The 13,942-nt window shown below is 55.3% G+C and overlaps 1 protein-coding gene across 2 annotated transcripts in view; it reads right to left on the reverse strand.

The window, feature by feature from the left end:
* Positions 1-81: 81 nt before the first annotated feature.
* Positions 82-13,942, reverse strand: part of MAST1 (microtubule associated serine/threonine kinase 1) — a 40,077-nt gene continuing 26,216 nt past the window's right edge. For both annotated transcript variants that reach the window (XM_033200456.1, XM_033200455.1), the window contains 14 exons: positions 8,473-8,611; positions 8,240-8,372; positions 7,937-8,102; positions 7,588-7,689; positions 7,304-7,426; positions 6,621-6,730; positions 5,735-5,910; positions 5,410-5,657; positions 4,546-4,752; positions 4,097-4,326; positions 2,881-3,003; positions 2,655-2,791; positions 1,539-1,726; positions 82-1,426 (listed from right to left, as the gene is read on the reverse strand). In XM_033200456.1, the coding sequence (XP_033056347.1) occupies positions 165-1,426; positions 1,539-1,726; positions 2,655-2,791; positions 2,881-3,003; positions 4,097-4,326; positions 4,546-4,752; positions 5,410-5,657; positions 5,735-5,910; positions 6,621-6,730; positions 7,304-7,426; positions 7,588-7,689; positions 7,937-8,102; positions 8,240-8,372; positions 8,473-8,611 (3,344 nt within the window). In that variant the 3' untranslated portion in view covers positions 82-164. The remainder of the gene's footprint in view (positions 1,427-1,538; positions 1,727-2,654; positions 2,792-2,880; positions 3,004-4,096; positions 4,327-4,545; positions 4,753-5,409; positions 5,658-5,734; positions 5,911-6,620; positions 6,731-7,303; positions 7,427-7,587; positions 7,690-7,936; positions 8,103-8,239; positions 8,373-8,472; positions 8,612-13,942) is intronic.

Here is a 13,942-nt window from a genome sequence, read left to right on the forward strand (position 1 = left end):
CTCCCAAAAAGCACCTGGGTGTGGGGTGGGGTCGGGTCGTGTGATGATGTCTCGCCTTGCCTGGAGTGAGCCCCAGAAAACTCACGCAGCACGGACGCACTTTATTTATATGTGTACATATGTATACAGGAAGCTGTACAGCGCGGGGCGAACACCCACCTTAGCTATGGTCCCGGGGGTGCGGGACTGGACACTCCTTTTTTGGTCAGGCCTGCTGGGGGCACAGCTTCAGCAGGGCACCGGGAGGTCAGCCCCACTTCAGGCTTGGTGCCCGAGCCCAAGAGGGAAGCCGGTGGGGCTGGGGTCACTGCACTGCTGGGTGCACTGCACTTCGCCTGGGCTAGGGAGGGTGTCTGGGGCTCCGGGGAGAGCTTTGGGGAGGCAGGCTTGGAGCGAGGCCCGCTCAGCGTGGTGCGCTCCTCCACCACTTCCAACACCCAGCGCTCCCGGCCCCTGGGGGCCTCGGGCACGGAAGGCGCCAGGGGTGCGGGTTCCTGCAGCCCCTTGGAGTCCGCGCCCAGAGGCTGAGGCGCCACAGCCTTAGCCCCGGGCCGCGCAGGCTCTACGACAATGGGTACCAGGGGCGTGCCTGCCTCGCCAGAGCTGCTGCGCCGGCCCGTCTCGTGTTCCTGCACCGGGCTCAGCGCCGCCTTGGCCACAGCCCTGGCCATCCCGCCAGTGCCATCCTCTGTCTGCACGCTCTGATGCCGCGTGCAGCTGACGTCCCGCTCCAGGGTCCGGCCCCCAGGGGTCGTCGCACGGGGCGGGGTGCACGCCTCGGCGCCCCCCGGGGATTCCTTCTCCTTGCTCGATGCTTGTGGCCTGGAGGCACCCTCGGGCAGCAATGGGTCCGCGCCCAGGCTCAAAGGTGACTCCTGTCGGCCCAGGCGGCGGACGGCGACCTGCCGGGGAGCGCCAGGGCCCTCGACTGGGGGAGTCTCGCCGTCGGACTCAGCAAGGCTATGCAGCGCCAGCTCGCCATGGAAGTCCTTGCGGAAATCCGGGTGGCCCACCTCGAGGCTGTGTTTGCGCAGTGCACCCTTCTTGTCCGCGCTCAAGGAGGCTCCCAGCTTCTCGGCCGACTGCACGCGCTTGAGGAGCGGCGAGCGAGGGGGCTCGGCACTCTTGGGGCGCGGGCGCACGACTGGAGGCGATGAGTGAAGTTTGGCCGGGAAGCTCTGCGTAGTGTGCGAGCTGCCCACTGTGTGGCCCGGCAGTGGCGGCGGTGACGCCTGCGTGGGGGACGGCGTGTGTGCCAGCGGCGACAGAGGGATGTTGCCGGCCGACTTGCATCGCGCAGAGCGGTACTGGCGGTGGAGCTTTGGCGACAGTCCGTGCAGCGTGCTGGGCCGAATGTGGTGCGACGCGGACGACGCAGGCGAGTTGGGCGTGCTCGAGGCTGGGGAGCTGCTCTGGGATGAGGCGCCTGCGGGTGACAGGAGGTGAAGCAAGTGAGTACAGCCCGAGCACCAGCCAGGCCACCCTGCGCACCAGCCCGAGCACCAGCCAGGTCCCTGCGCAGATGCAAGAGGTAATACCTAGGTAGGCGGAGTCAGGCGTGGAGCGGTAGCTGTGCGTGGGCGAGCGTGCCGGCAGCCCGTGCGTAGGCGAGCCCGGGAGACTATCGCTGGATGACAGCGAGCGGTTCAGCGACGACAGCGAGCGGCTAGTATGCAGCAAGTTCGACTGCTTCGTGATCTTCCGGAAGAGGGAGCTGCGCTTCTTGCTGCGGGACAAGGAGGGGTCCAAGCGTCCTTGACCTGGAAGCCGGAGCTCAGGGATCCTCCCACTTCATGGTCTCACCACTGTAACCTCCCACCCCTTCTGGCCCTTCCCTCTCCAGATACAACCCACCTATCAAGACAAAGAACTTCCTTTAGCTCAGTGCTGCTTGGCTCCTCCCACTTCAGTCCCCACCCCCCCCCTTTGGCCATTCCTAGTCCAAGCTAGAAACAAGCATCCAAACAAAACCAACCTATTCTGCCCCGCCCACCTCTAGCTCCTCCCTCTTCCACTACAACCCACCTATCAAGATAGAACTTCCTTTAGCTCCTCCTACTTCAGGACCCACCCAACTTTAGGCCACTCCCAATCCTGGCTACAAACACTCATCCAAACTGGCCCGATCTCGGCTCACTGCAAGCTCCACCTCCCGGGTTCATGCCATTTTCCTGCCTCAGCCTCCCGAGTTGCTGGGACTACAGGCGCCCCCCACCACGCCGGGCTAATTTTTTTGTATTTTTAGTAGAGACGGGGTTTCACCGTGTTAGCCAGGATGGTCTTGATCTCCTGACCTCATGATCCGCCCGCCTCGGCCTCCCAAAGTGCTGGGATTACAGGCGTGAGCCACCGCGCCCAGCCTTAATTTTTGTATTTTTAGTATGGACAGGGTTTCACCATATTGGCCAGGCTGGTCTCGAACTCTTGATCTCGTGATCTGCCCATCTCGGCCTCCCAAAGTGTTGAGATTACAAGTGTGAGCTACCGCGCCCAGCCCACAGCCCTTCTTAATTGTTTGTCCTCTTCCCTTTGCTTGTTGGTCACTTGTTCCCGCCACCTTTCCCGTGCTCTTCCCTTCTCCATCCTCATCTGTGCCCCTCCCGCCTGAGTTCCACCCACTGCTCAAAGATCAAGCTGTTTACGGCTGTGCCCACCTCTCCTGGCCCTCCTTGGCGGAGGGTCGTTTGTTCCTCCGAGCCATTTTGGCCTTGTAGCTGCTGCGCCTTGCAGGACCAATGCGGATAGAGGTATTTTCGAAGGGCGTTGTGGTCACTGCTACCTTGTTGCCACTCTGGGGGAAGAATAGGGGAAAATGCTCTGCTAGGGGTTGTTCAGGCCTCCCCCACCCTCTACCCAGGGTGCTTCCTTCCCTGCACTCACCTTAAGGATCAGCTCCACGACCTCAGGATGCACCATGCCATGCACAGGCTCCCCATTCACGTGGGTGATGAGGTCCCCAGCACAGAGTCCTGCCTCCTGGGCTGGGCCTCCTTCCTCCACGTGCTGGGGAAAGAGCACCCCACAGGGGCAAGGTTAGTGGGATTGGTAACAAGGAAAGCTCCTAAACTTATATGCAGTACACTTAGTTCTGCATGCACTAGAATCCTCATAACACCTTGTGAAATAGCAATTATTCCTACCCATTTTTTTTTTAAGACGGAGCCTCACTCTGTCACCCAGGCTGGAGTGCTGTGGTGTGATCTTGGCTAACTGCAACACCCACCTCCCAGGTTCAAGCGATTCTCCTGCCTCAGCCTCCCAAGAGCTGGGATTATAGGCATGTGCCACTACCTCTGGCTAATTATTTTTTTATTTTTATTTTTTGAGACGGAGTCTCTTGCTCTGTCACCCAGGCTGGAGTGCAATGGCACAATCTCGGCTCACTGCAATCTCTGCCTCCCGGGTTCAAGTGATTCTCCTATCTCAGCCTCCTGAGTAGCTGGGATTATAGGCACCTGCCACCACGCCCAGCTAGTGTTTTTTTTTGTTTTGTTTTGTTTTTGTATTTTTAGTAGAGATGGGGTTTCACCATGTTGGTCAGGCTGGTCTCGAACTCCTGACCTCGTGATCTGCCCGCCTAAGCCTCCCAAAGTGCTGGGATTACAGGCCTGAGCCACTGCGCCTGGACACTGCCCATTTTGCAGATGAAGAAACAGACTCGGCTAGGTGCTGTGGCTCACGCCTGTAATCCCAGCATTTTGGGAGGCCGAGGTGGGCAGATCACGAGGTCAAGAGATCCAGACCATCCTAGCCAACATGGTGAAACCCCGTCTCTACTAAAATTACAAAAATTAGCTGGGCGTGGTGGTACGTGGCTATCTGTAGTCCCAGCTACTCGGAAGATTGAGGCAGAATGGCTTGAACCCAGGAGGTGGAGGTTGCAGTGAGCCGACATTGTGCCACTGCACTCCAGCCTGGTGGCAGAGCAAGACTTCGCCTAAAATAAAAAATAAAAATAAAAATAAACAGGTTCAGAGCGGGAAGAGGCATAGAGGGTCACAGAGGTGTCTCACCGAGGCTAACTGGTTTGAGCTGGAGGGGCCTTTTCCCCTCCAGCCTCCACTCTGTGATAGAGACTCCACCCATAAGTACTCACCCAGACAATGTGGTGGACACTATAGACATCCGAGTCACCCATGTAGACACGGATGGCACGCAGTGTGAAGCCATACTTCTTGCCCGAGCGCTGGATGGTGATTGGGGAGCGGAGCCCACTGACAGCTGGTGAGTAGTCCCGGCTGGGTGAGGAGTCCCGTGAGGATGGGTTGGAGGACAGAGATCGTGGAGACATGGGACTAGCAAGGGGTGAGCTTCCATGTGGGTCCACTACAGACACACAACCGTGGTCAGAAATCAGAACCAAGAAGACACACATCTCCCTGTATCTGCTCCTCCCTCCTCCCAAGTCTAAGTGGCAGAGCAGCCTCTCATTGGTCCAGCCTGGAGCCAATCACAGTGGACAGGGAATATGCAGCATTTTCATTGGTCTGTCCTGCCTCAGATGGGGGGGCAGCTCCTCCCCTGCCAGGTGGGGCCCAGCATTACCTGCAGGAATCATGACAGATAAGGCAGTGGCTGAGGCTGACTTGATGACTTTGCCCCCAGTTCGAGAAGGCCTCTTCTCTACTGCCGCGTCCCCCGACATCTGCTGGTGCCGCGCCCGGCGCAGAACCAGGTCATTGGTAGCCCTTGGGCCTGATGCATCCCCATCCTTCGAGGGTGGGCAGAGGTCACCTGGGCGTGGGCGGTCAGCTGCAACAGAAAGCAGATGTGTTAGGAATCAGTCCAAGGCCGGGGATTTCCCACATGCTGTTTCCCTGCCTGGAATGCTCTTCCCACTTTTTACCCCTGATGTATGGTGAGTTTCATCTGAGCAGGTAACCTGCATCCAGCACTGCTGCTCATATAGAGACATAGTCTGTATAAGACTGTATCACTGACTGACCATGGCATTAGGGTGTTTCTAATGTTAAGAATCTCAAATAGGGCTGGGCGCGGTGGCTCACGCCTGTAACCCCAGCACTTTGATAGGCCAAGGAAGGCAGATAACTTGAGGTCAGGAATTCACGACCAGCCTGGCCAACATGATGAAACCCCGTCTCTACTAAAAATACAAAAATTAGCCGGGGGTGGCGTCACGCGCCTGTAATCCCAGCTACTCGGGAGGCTAAGATGCGAGAATCACTTGAATTTAGGAGGTGGAGGTTGCAGTGAGCCGAGATTACGCCATTGCACTTCAGCCTGGGTGAGGGAGTGAGACTCTGTCTCAAAAAAAAAAAAAAAAAAAAAAAAATCCTAAATTGGAATGTGAATAGTACGTGAAGTCTTTCACAAACAGCAACAGGCTCATGGGATGCTCACTATATGACCAGTAGGGCATTGGGAAAGGTAGCACGATAGGGCACTCACTGGCCTCGGAGTCCCCGGTGCTGGAGGTGCCTTCCCCTTGAGTCTCCTCTTTGGGGGCCCGTGCATCCAGGGAGCCCGGGGGGTCGGAGCTGGGCCGGGGAGGCCTGCGCAGCCGGGCCTCATCCTCGTCCTCTTGGGGTGCGCTGAAGCGGCTGGGCTCCAGCAGCGCGGAGAAACGGCGACGGGCGCCCAACGGGGGACTGGCCTCTCCCTCCAGGAAACTGGCCTCGGATGCAGAGAATCGCTTGCTGCACGGAGGGGGCGTGGTCAGGGAAGACACGCCCCCTTCGACCCCGCCCCCAAAATCCTCCATTCCCCTGCTCACATCTCCGGAGAGCCCCCTCTCCAGGTCTTCTCACGCAGGGTCAGGCCGCCCAGCCCCTCCCGCTTGCCGGCCACCTTCTCCTCGGGGCCCTTGGTGCTCGGCTCCCGCTTGCTCCCAGCAGCCGCTACTGGGGTCTTGGGCTCGTGCTGCGACAGCTGCTCCATGCTGCTATACACCTGTAGGTGGTGGGAGGCAAGTCCAGCCCGGGTTCCACCTTCACTCCAGAGCTAATCATCTTCCTGGCAGTGGATCCCCACAAAGCGCACTCCACCCTCCGAGGCCTGGCTCCGACCAATTGTGCATGGTCCGCCAACCTACAATTCTTCAGTTCAGACCCCACCCCACAAAGTTAGGCCCTGCGTTTTATTCTAGACTCTGTCCCTAGAATGCCCTGACCAATCTGCTCTCTACACACCCCATCTTCCCAGCAACCCCCTTAGTTTATGTCTCCTTCGCCCAGGCTAGACCCTGCACCCCTCTACAAGTTGCTTCTCAAAGCGAAACCTATGGCTTCTCTGCCTGTTATCAGAAAATAAATAAAGAAATAAAGAAATAAAAGCAAGACCTTGTTGGGCTTTACCCCGCCCTTGCTCCTGGCCTCATTCCCACGTCCTGACCCCGCCCAACCCAGACCTAGCCCCGCCCCACCATGGCCTCAATCTGCACAACTGTCCTGATTCTTGTTAGATTCCACTCAATGCCAAAGTCCCGTCCCATAGACTCCCGAACCTGCCTGTCGCGTGGTCTTACCACTTCCCAGACTCCCATCCCATCAGGAGGTTCCCGCTCCTGAAACCTTGGGCACCAGGGAACCTGTTTCTCACTGTCTCTCCAAGTCCCATCCCTCCCGGGGTCTCGCCCTGTCCCACACTCAGCCTTGGCCCACCTTGCTGAAGCGCGGAGAGCAGGAAGAGAACTGGCGGATTTCCACGGGCTCCTCCTCCGTTGTGTCATCCTCGTCATAGGAGTTCACGTGGTGATACCTGTCTGAGCGGGCTGGGGAGCGGGTATGGGCTGTGACTGCGGGTACGTGTTTCCTCCTCATATCACATCCCCACAGGAGCCCCGTCCTGGTTCAAGCCCGGTTTACAAGTCTTCAGGTCAGGCCACGTCCCTGCCTCATTAGTGTATTTAATTTAGTCTCTGCTCCCAGGCTAGGTCCTTGCCCCATTCTCAGTGGCATCGTCTAGCCCAGCCTCCAAAGATGCCACGCCCCCAGATTCCACCTACAGTGCTCTGCACCCTGGCCTCATCCCAGGCCATTCTGAGCGCTAGTACCTCTCTCTAGCTCAGTTACAGGCCCACGCTCACAACTCACCCTAGTCCACGCCCCACACCTACCCCAATCTCAGGTTCTTACCTATATTTCAGCCTGAGCCCCACCCCATGTCAGCCCCGACCCATTGGCCCCGCCCCTGATAAAGCCCGCCCCCACCAAAATACCACCTTTGTACCTAGGCATCACATCTAAGTACTTAGCCGGGCCCTATCCCAGGCTTTACTTACCCCAGGGTCCCTCTTCCCGGATCCCACCCCTCGACCCAGGCCGTGCCTGGTGTCCCAGCTCACTGTCAAAGTAGCTAGTGTCATCTTCCGACTCTAGGTGGGGGATGAACTCGGCCTTCTGCCTCAGCAGCCCTGTCCAGTCCAGGTCTCTAAAGAAACTGTGCTGCTTCACCTCAAAAGCGCCGCCTGGGAGGGAAGGAATTCCAGCCACAGCTGATGGCCAACCCAGCAGCCGAGCCCCGCCCCCCATGTCTTCCGCCCCGGGGCCACAGCACAGGCTGGGTCTGGGGTTTTGGAGTCCTGCTCTCCATCAGTGGAACCTCAGCTCCTCTGCACGGCAGACTTACCTGCCCCAAGCCTGACCAGAGGGTTGGTCTGCAGGAGGCTGGATATGAGGAGTTGGGCCTCTGTGGGTAGGGCTTCATCCCCCTCGGGCCACAGGATGTCATCTGCAAAACAAAACGGAGTTTAAGGGCGTTTTTTGTTGTTGTTGTTGTTGTTGTTGTTGTTTGGAGACAGGATCTCACTGTGTCACCCAGCTGGAGTGCAGTGGCACGATCATGGCTCACTGCAGCCTTGACCTCCTGGGTACAAGGAATCCTCTGGGGGGTCACTTTTGAAGTCCCTGGAACACTGGGCCTGTCCATCTCTCCGTGCACACCACGCCCTGCCCCTGTGCACTGCAAAGCCACGTACCACTGATGACCTGTCCAAATAGCTCCTCTGGCGTGTCTCCGAAGAAGGGCACACAGCCCACCAGGAACTCATAGAGGATGATCCCCATGGCCCACCAGTCCACTGGCTTGCCGTAGCCTTGACGCAGGATGACCTCGGGTGCGATGTACTCTGGGGTCCCACACACCTGGGGGCAGGCTGTCAGCCCACGCCCTGGCCACAGGAGGGCCCTCGAGGGAGAGCTGTGCCCCCCACCAGGCCCTGGGTTCCCGAGGTCCTGCCGGGTCACTCCACCCGCAGCGACCCCCATGCCCGCACACACACCTGTTTGTCCAGGAACTCCCGGGCGTCCTTCTCAATGTGGCCTTCATATAAGTTGGTGGTGAGGCTCATGAGCCCCATCTTGGAAAGGCCGAAATCTGTGAGCTTGATGTGACCCATGGAGGTGATAAGGAGGCTGTAGGCACAGGCGGGGGTCTCAGGGATGAGGCCCGTCCATTCTGCCTCCTGGCTTCCCAAGGGGCAGAGAGGGAGTGATGGGAAAGATCAAAGCTCACTTGTCAGGCTTGAGGTCGCGGTGCACGATGCCATAGTTGTGCAAATACTCGAGGGCTAGCACCGTCTCGGCAAAGTACATGCGGGCCATCTCTACCGGCAGCGCTCCGATATTCTTCAGCAGAGTGGCACAGTCGCCGCCTGCAGGCCAGGAAATGGGCCCATGTAAAGAGGGCATGCGCCATAGCACCAACTTCCCATGTTATGTTGTACCCATTTTACAGATAAGGGAAACTGAGGCTCTGAGAGGGGCCTCCCTCTCTCCAGGTCCTCTACTGGGTTCTTCTTTTTTTTCTTTTTTTTTTTGAGATGGATTCTCGCTCTTTGTTGCCCAGGCTGGAGTGCAGAGGCGCGATCTCAGCTCACTGCAAGCTACACCTCCCGGGTTCACGCCATTCTCCTGCCTCAGCCTCCGGAGTAGCTGGGACTACAGGTGCCTGCCACCACGCCCGGCTAAGTTTTTGTATTTTTAGTAGAGACGGGGTTTCACCGTGTTAGCCAGGATGGTCTTGATATCCTGACCTTGTGATCTGCCTGCCTCGGCCTCCCAAAGTGCTGGGATTACAGGTGTGAGCCACCGCACCTGACCCTCTACTGGGTTCTTCTTGTCCTCTTAGCTGTCCTCCAAAGTTGATGTCATCAGCTCATCTTATTCACAAAGGGATGGAGATTCAAAGAGAGGATGGGTCATACAGGCAGTTGTTGGAGGAGGTGACATTTAGTTGGGGAAGGAAGGCTGCCCACTTATCAACTGCATCTGGAAGCACAGCCCTCTATCTCCTGGTGTCTGAACCTTGGAGCTGGGAGCCTTAGATGAAGATAGATTCTTGGCCTTCATTGGATCTTTTATTTTTTATTTTTTTGAGACAGAGTCTTACTCCATTGCCCAGGCTAGAGTGCAGGGGCAAGATCACAGCTCACTGCGTCCTCGACCTCCTAGCTCAAGCAATCCTCCTGCTTCAGCCTCCTGAGTAGCTGGGACTACAGATGTGAGCCACCATGCCCAGCTGATTTTTTAAAAAATTGCTCAAGGTCGGCCGGGCGCGGTGGCTCAAGCCTGTAATCCCAGCACTTTGGGAGGCCGAGATGGGCGGATCACGAGGTCAGGAGATCGAGACCATCCTGGCTAACACGGTGAAACCCCGTCTCTATTAAAAAAAAGTACAAAAAACTAGCCGGGCGACGTGGCAGGCGCCTGTAGTCCCAGCTACTCGGGAGGCTGAGGCAGGAGAACGGCGTAAACCTGGGAGTCGGAGCTTATAGTGAGCTGAGATCCGGCCACTGCACTCCAGCCTGGGAGAGAGAGCGAGACTCCGTCTCAAAAAAAAAAAAAAAAATTGCTCAAGGCCGGGTATGGTAGCTCATGCCTGAAATCCAGCACTTTGGGAGGCCAAGGCAGGTGGATCACTTGAGGTCAGGAGTTCAAGACCAGCCTGGTCAATATGGTGAAACTCCATCTCTACAAAAAGAATACTAAAGTTAGCCTGGTGTGTTGGCAGACAACTGTAATCCCAGCTACTCAGGTGGCTGAGGCAGGAGAATCGCTTGAACCTGGGAGGCAGAGGTTGCAGGGATCCAAGATCACGCCACTGCACTCCAGCCTGGGTGACAGAGCAAGACTCCGTCTCAAAAAAAAAAAAAAAAGTTTTTTGTGGAAACAGAGTTTCATTATGTTGCCCAAGCTAGTCTCCAACTTCTGGGTTCAAAGGATCCTCCTGCCTCAGCTTCCCAAAGTGTTGGCCACTGCACCCACCCCTCCACCAGATTTATTTCAGTCTCTCAATATCTATTTCCTTTTTTTCTTACAAAGGCTAGATTTCCTTCCAGGTGCAGCAACTGGTCAGTATGTAACCCAAGTTGCTCCAGTGACTCAGCCCTTGGAATTTTCACTCTTTTCCCATAAGAATGGCGACACTCGGCCAGGCGCAGTGGCTCACGCCTGTAATCCCAGCCCTTTTGGAGGCAGAGGCGGGCGGATCACGAGGTCAGGAGATCGAGACCATCCTGGCTAACACGGTGAAACCCCGTCTCTACTAAAAATACAAAAACTTAGCCGGGCGTGGTGGCAGGCACCTGTAGTCCCAGCTACTCCGGAGGCTGAGGCAGGAGAATGGCGTGAACCCGGGAGGTGTAGCTTGCAGTGAGCCGAGATCGTGCCACTGCACTCCAGCCTGGGCAACAGAGCGAGACTCCATGTCAAAAAAAAAAAAAAAGAATTGCTACACTCATAGAATGTAAGCTGAGATCTGCTAGACGGCAACCTTGCTACATGAGGGCTTGTCTAGAAGGAAGCCCACATGTTGGAGTACAGAGCCAAGAGATGGGGAGGTTCCTGATGGAATGCTTTGAGTGCCTAGATCCAGCCATTCCTGAAGGTAATATTGGTTTTTCAATCACCAATGACCAAGAAAGCTAATATATTTCTTTCTTTTTTCTATGCTTTTTTCTGCGAGATTTTGCTGGGTTTCAGAAACTCTCTGAGGGTGGGGCCCAGGAATCTGCATGTGAGCACATTTATTGTGTACTCAGAACCCACCACAGAGATACTGATTTAGCCCCCTTTTCTCCTCCTCCTCTGCAATGAGCCTGGACTACAGAAGTCACCTACCTCCTACTCTCCTGATCCTGCTCTGTCCACAGGAGTTAAACGGATTTCCTTTTCTTAATTTTTTCTTTTGCTTTTCTTTCTTTCTTTTTTTTTTTTTTGAGTCAGAGTCTGGCTTTGTCACCCAGGCTAGAATGCAGTGGCTCCATCTTGGCTCACTGCAACCTCCCCCAACCCACCGCCCCCGGGTTCAAGCGATTTTTTTTTTCCAATACGGAATCTCGCTCTCTCGCTCAGGCTGGAGTGCAGTGGTGCAATCTGGACTCACTGCAAGCTCCGCCTCCCAGGTTCCCATGGGAAACCCCATCTCTACTAAAAATACAAAAATTAGGTGGGTGTGATGGCGCGTGCCTGTAGTCCCAGCTACTCAGGAGGCTGAGGCAGGAGAATCGCTTGAACCCGGGAGGCAGAGGTTGCAGTGAGCCAAGGATGCACCACTGCACTCCAGCCTGGGCAATAGAACGAGACTCCATCAGGGAAAGGAAGGGAAGGAAGAGGAGGGGAGGGGAGGGGAGGGGAGGAGAGGGGAAGGAGGGGAGGAGAAGGCCACTGGAATGTAGTTTTTTTTTTCCCCCTTCCCTTCCCTTCCCCTCCCCTCCTCTCCTGCAAATCCAAATTGTCACCTAAGAGACTTTGTACTAGCAGGTCACTTATCCCATCATACTCTAGGCCTCTGAGAAACTCCCTGCCTGCCTCCCCATCACATCCTCCAGCTTCAGGGACCTCATGTCCTCACTATGAAATGTCCTGGCTGGGCGAGGCGGCTCATGCCTGTAATCCCAGCAGTTTGGGAGGCCAAGGTGGGCTGATCACCTGAGGTCAGGAGTTAAAGACCAGCCTGGCCAACATGGGGAAACCCCCATCTCTACTAAAACTACAAAAACCAGCTGGACATGGTGGTGGCACACCTGTATCCCAGCTACTCAAGAGGCTGAGGCATGAGAATCGCTTGAGCCTAGGAGATGGAGGTTGCCGTGCACCAAGATCGCGCCACGGCACTCAAGCCTGGGTGAAAGGGTGAGATTCCATAAATAAATAAATAAATAAATAAATAGTCCTTATCTCTTTTGGCTTGCTCTGCTTGTTTATTGTCTGTCTATACAGACCAGAATGGAACCTCCATGAGAGGGAGATGTCTTTGCCTGGGCCCCCTCTGTATCACTGGCACCTAGCACAGCATGTGACATGAGAGAGATGATGAGGAGGCATTTGTTGAGTGACTGGATAGTTGACTGGAAGTCTTGGAAGAGGCAGAGCTGAGGCCCCAGGGATCATGTATGTGTTCTAATAGCCACAGCATGCGTGTGTTTTTGGACAATAGATGGATTAACATTTGGGTGAATACATGCACAGATGGATTAAAAACAATATATGGGCTGAGAACTATGGCTCACGCCTGTAATCTCAGCACTTTGGGAGGCTGAGGCAAGAGGATCACCTGAAGTTAGGAGTTCGAGACCAGCCTGGCCAACGTGGTGAAAACCCCCTTTCTACTAAAAATACAAAAGGTTAGCCAGGCGTGGTAGCACACACCTGTAATACCAGTGACTCAGGAGGCTGAGGCAGGAGAATTGCTTGAACCTGGGAGGCGGAGCTTGCAGTGAGCCGAGACTGGGCCACTGCACTCCAGCCTGGGTGACAGAGCAAGACTCCGTCTCAAAAAAAAAAAAAAGAAAGAAAGAAACAAGAAAAATAAGTGTGTAATGGTAAACAGACATACGGATGGATAAACAGATGGACAAACACATAGACAAATTGAGGGATGGATAGAAAGGTGGATTAATAAACAGGTATATGGGATGGGTTCGGTGACTCGTGCCTGTAATCCCAGGACTTTGGGAGGCTGAGGCAGGACAGTTGCCTGAGCCCAGGACTTGGAGACCAACTTGGGCAATACAGGGAGACTGCATAAAAAACAAAACAAACAAAAGAAACAAAAACCCCAAAAAACTTTTTTTTTTTTTGAGGGTCAGGGTCTTGCTCAGTCGCCAGGGCTGGAGTGCAATGGCACGATCTCAGCCTAGCCTGGAGTGCAGTGGCACGATCTTGGCTCACTGCAACCTCTGCCTCCCATGTTTAAACAACCCTCCCACTTCAACCACCGAGTAGCTGGGATTATAGGACTGTGCCATCTGGCTAATTTTTGTATTTTTAGTAGAGTCAGGGTTTCACCATGTTGGCCAGGCTGGTCTCAAACTCCTGACCTCGTGATCTGCCTGCCTTGGCCTCCCCAGAATTAGCCGAGTGTGGTGGTCTGCACCTATAATCCCAGGTATTTGGGAGGCTGAGGTGGGAGGATTGCTTGAGCCCAGGCATTTGAGGCTGCAATGAGCTGTGATAGCATCACTACATTCAGCCTAGGCAACAGAGTGAGATCTTGTCTCAAAAATAAATAAATAGGGCCGGACGTGGTGGCTCATGCCTGCAATCCCAGCACTTTGGGAAGCCGAGGTGGGCGGATCACGAGGTCAGGAGATTGAGATCATCCTGGCTAACACGGTGAAACCCCGTCTCTACTAAAAATACAAAAAATTAGCCAGGTGTGGTGGCAGGGCGCCTGTAGTCCCAGCTACTCGGGAGGCTGAGGCAGGAAAATGGCGTGAACCAGGGAGGCGGAGCTTGCAGTGAGCTGAAATTGCGCCACTGCACTCCAGCCTGGGCTACAGAGCAAGACTCCATCTCATAAATAAATAAATAAATAAATAAATAAATAAATAAAAGGCCTGACACAGTGGCTCGTGCCTGTAATCTCAGCACTCTGGGAGGCCCAGGCAGGCAGATCACTTAAGGTCAGGAGTTGAAGACCAGCCTGGCCAACATGGCAAAACCTTGTCTCTGCTAGAAATAGAAAAATTAGCCATGTATGG

This window comes from Trachypithecus francoisi, unplaced genomic scaffold (assembly GCF_009764315.1).
Source record: "Trachypithecus francoisi isolate TF-2019V2 unplaced genomic scaffold, Tfra_2.0 Lachesis_group5, whole genome shotgun sequence".
Lineage (NCBI taxonomy): Eukaryota > Metazoa > Chordata > Mammalia > Primates > Cercopithecidae > Trachypithecus > Trachypithecus francoisi.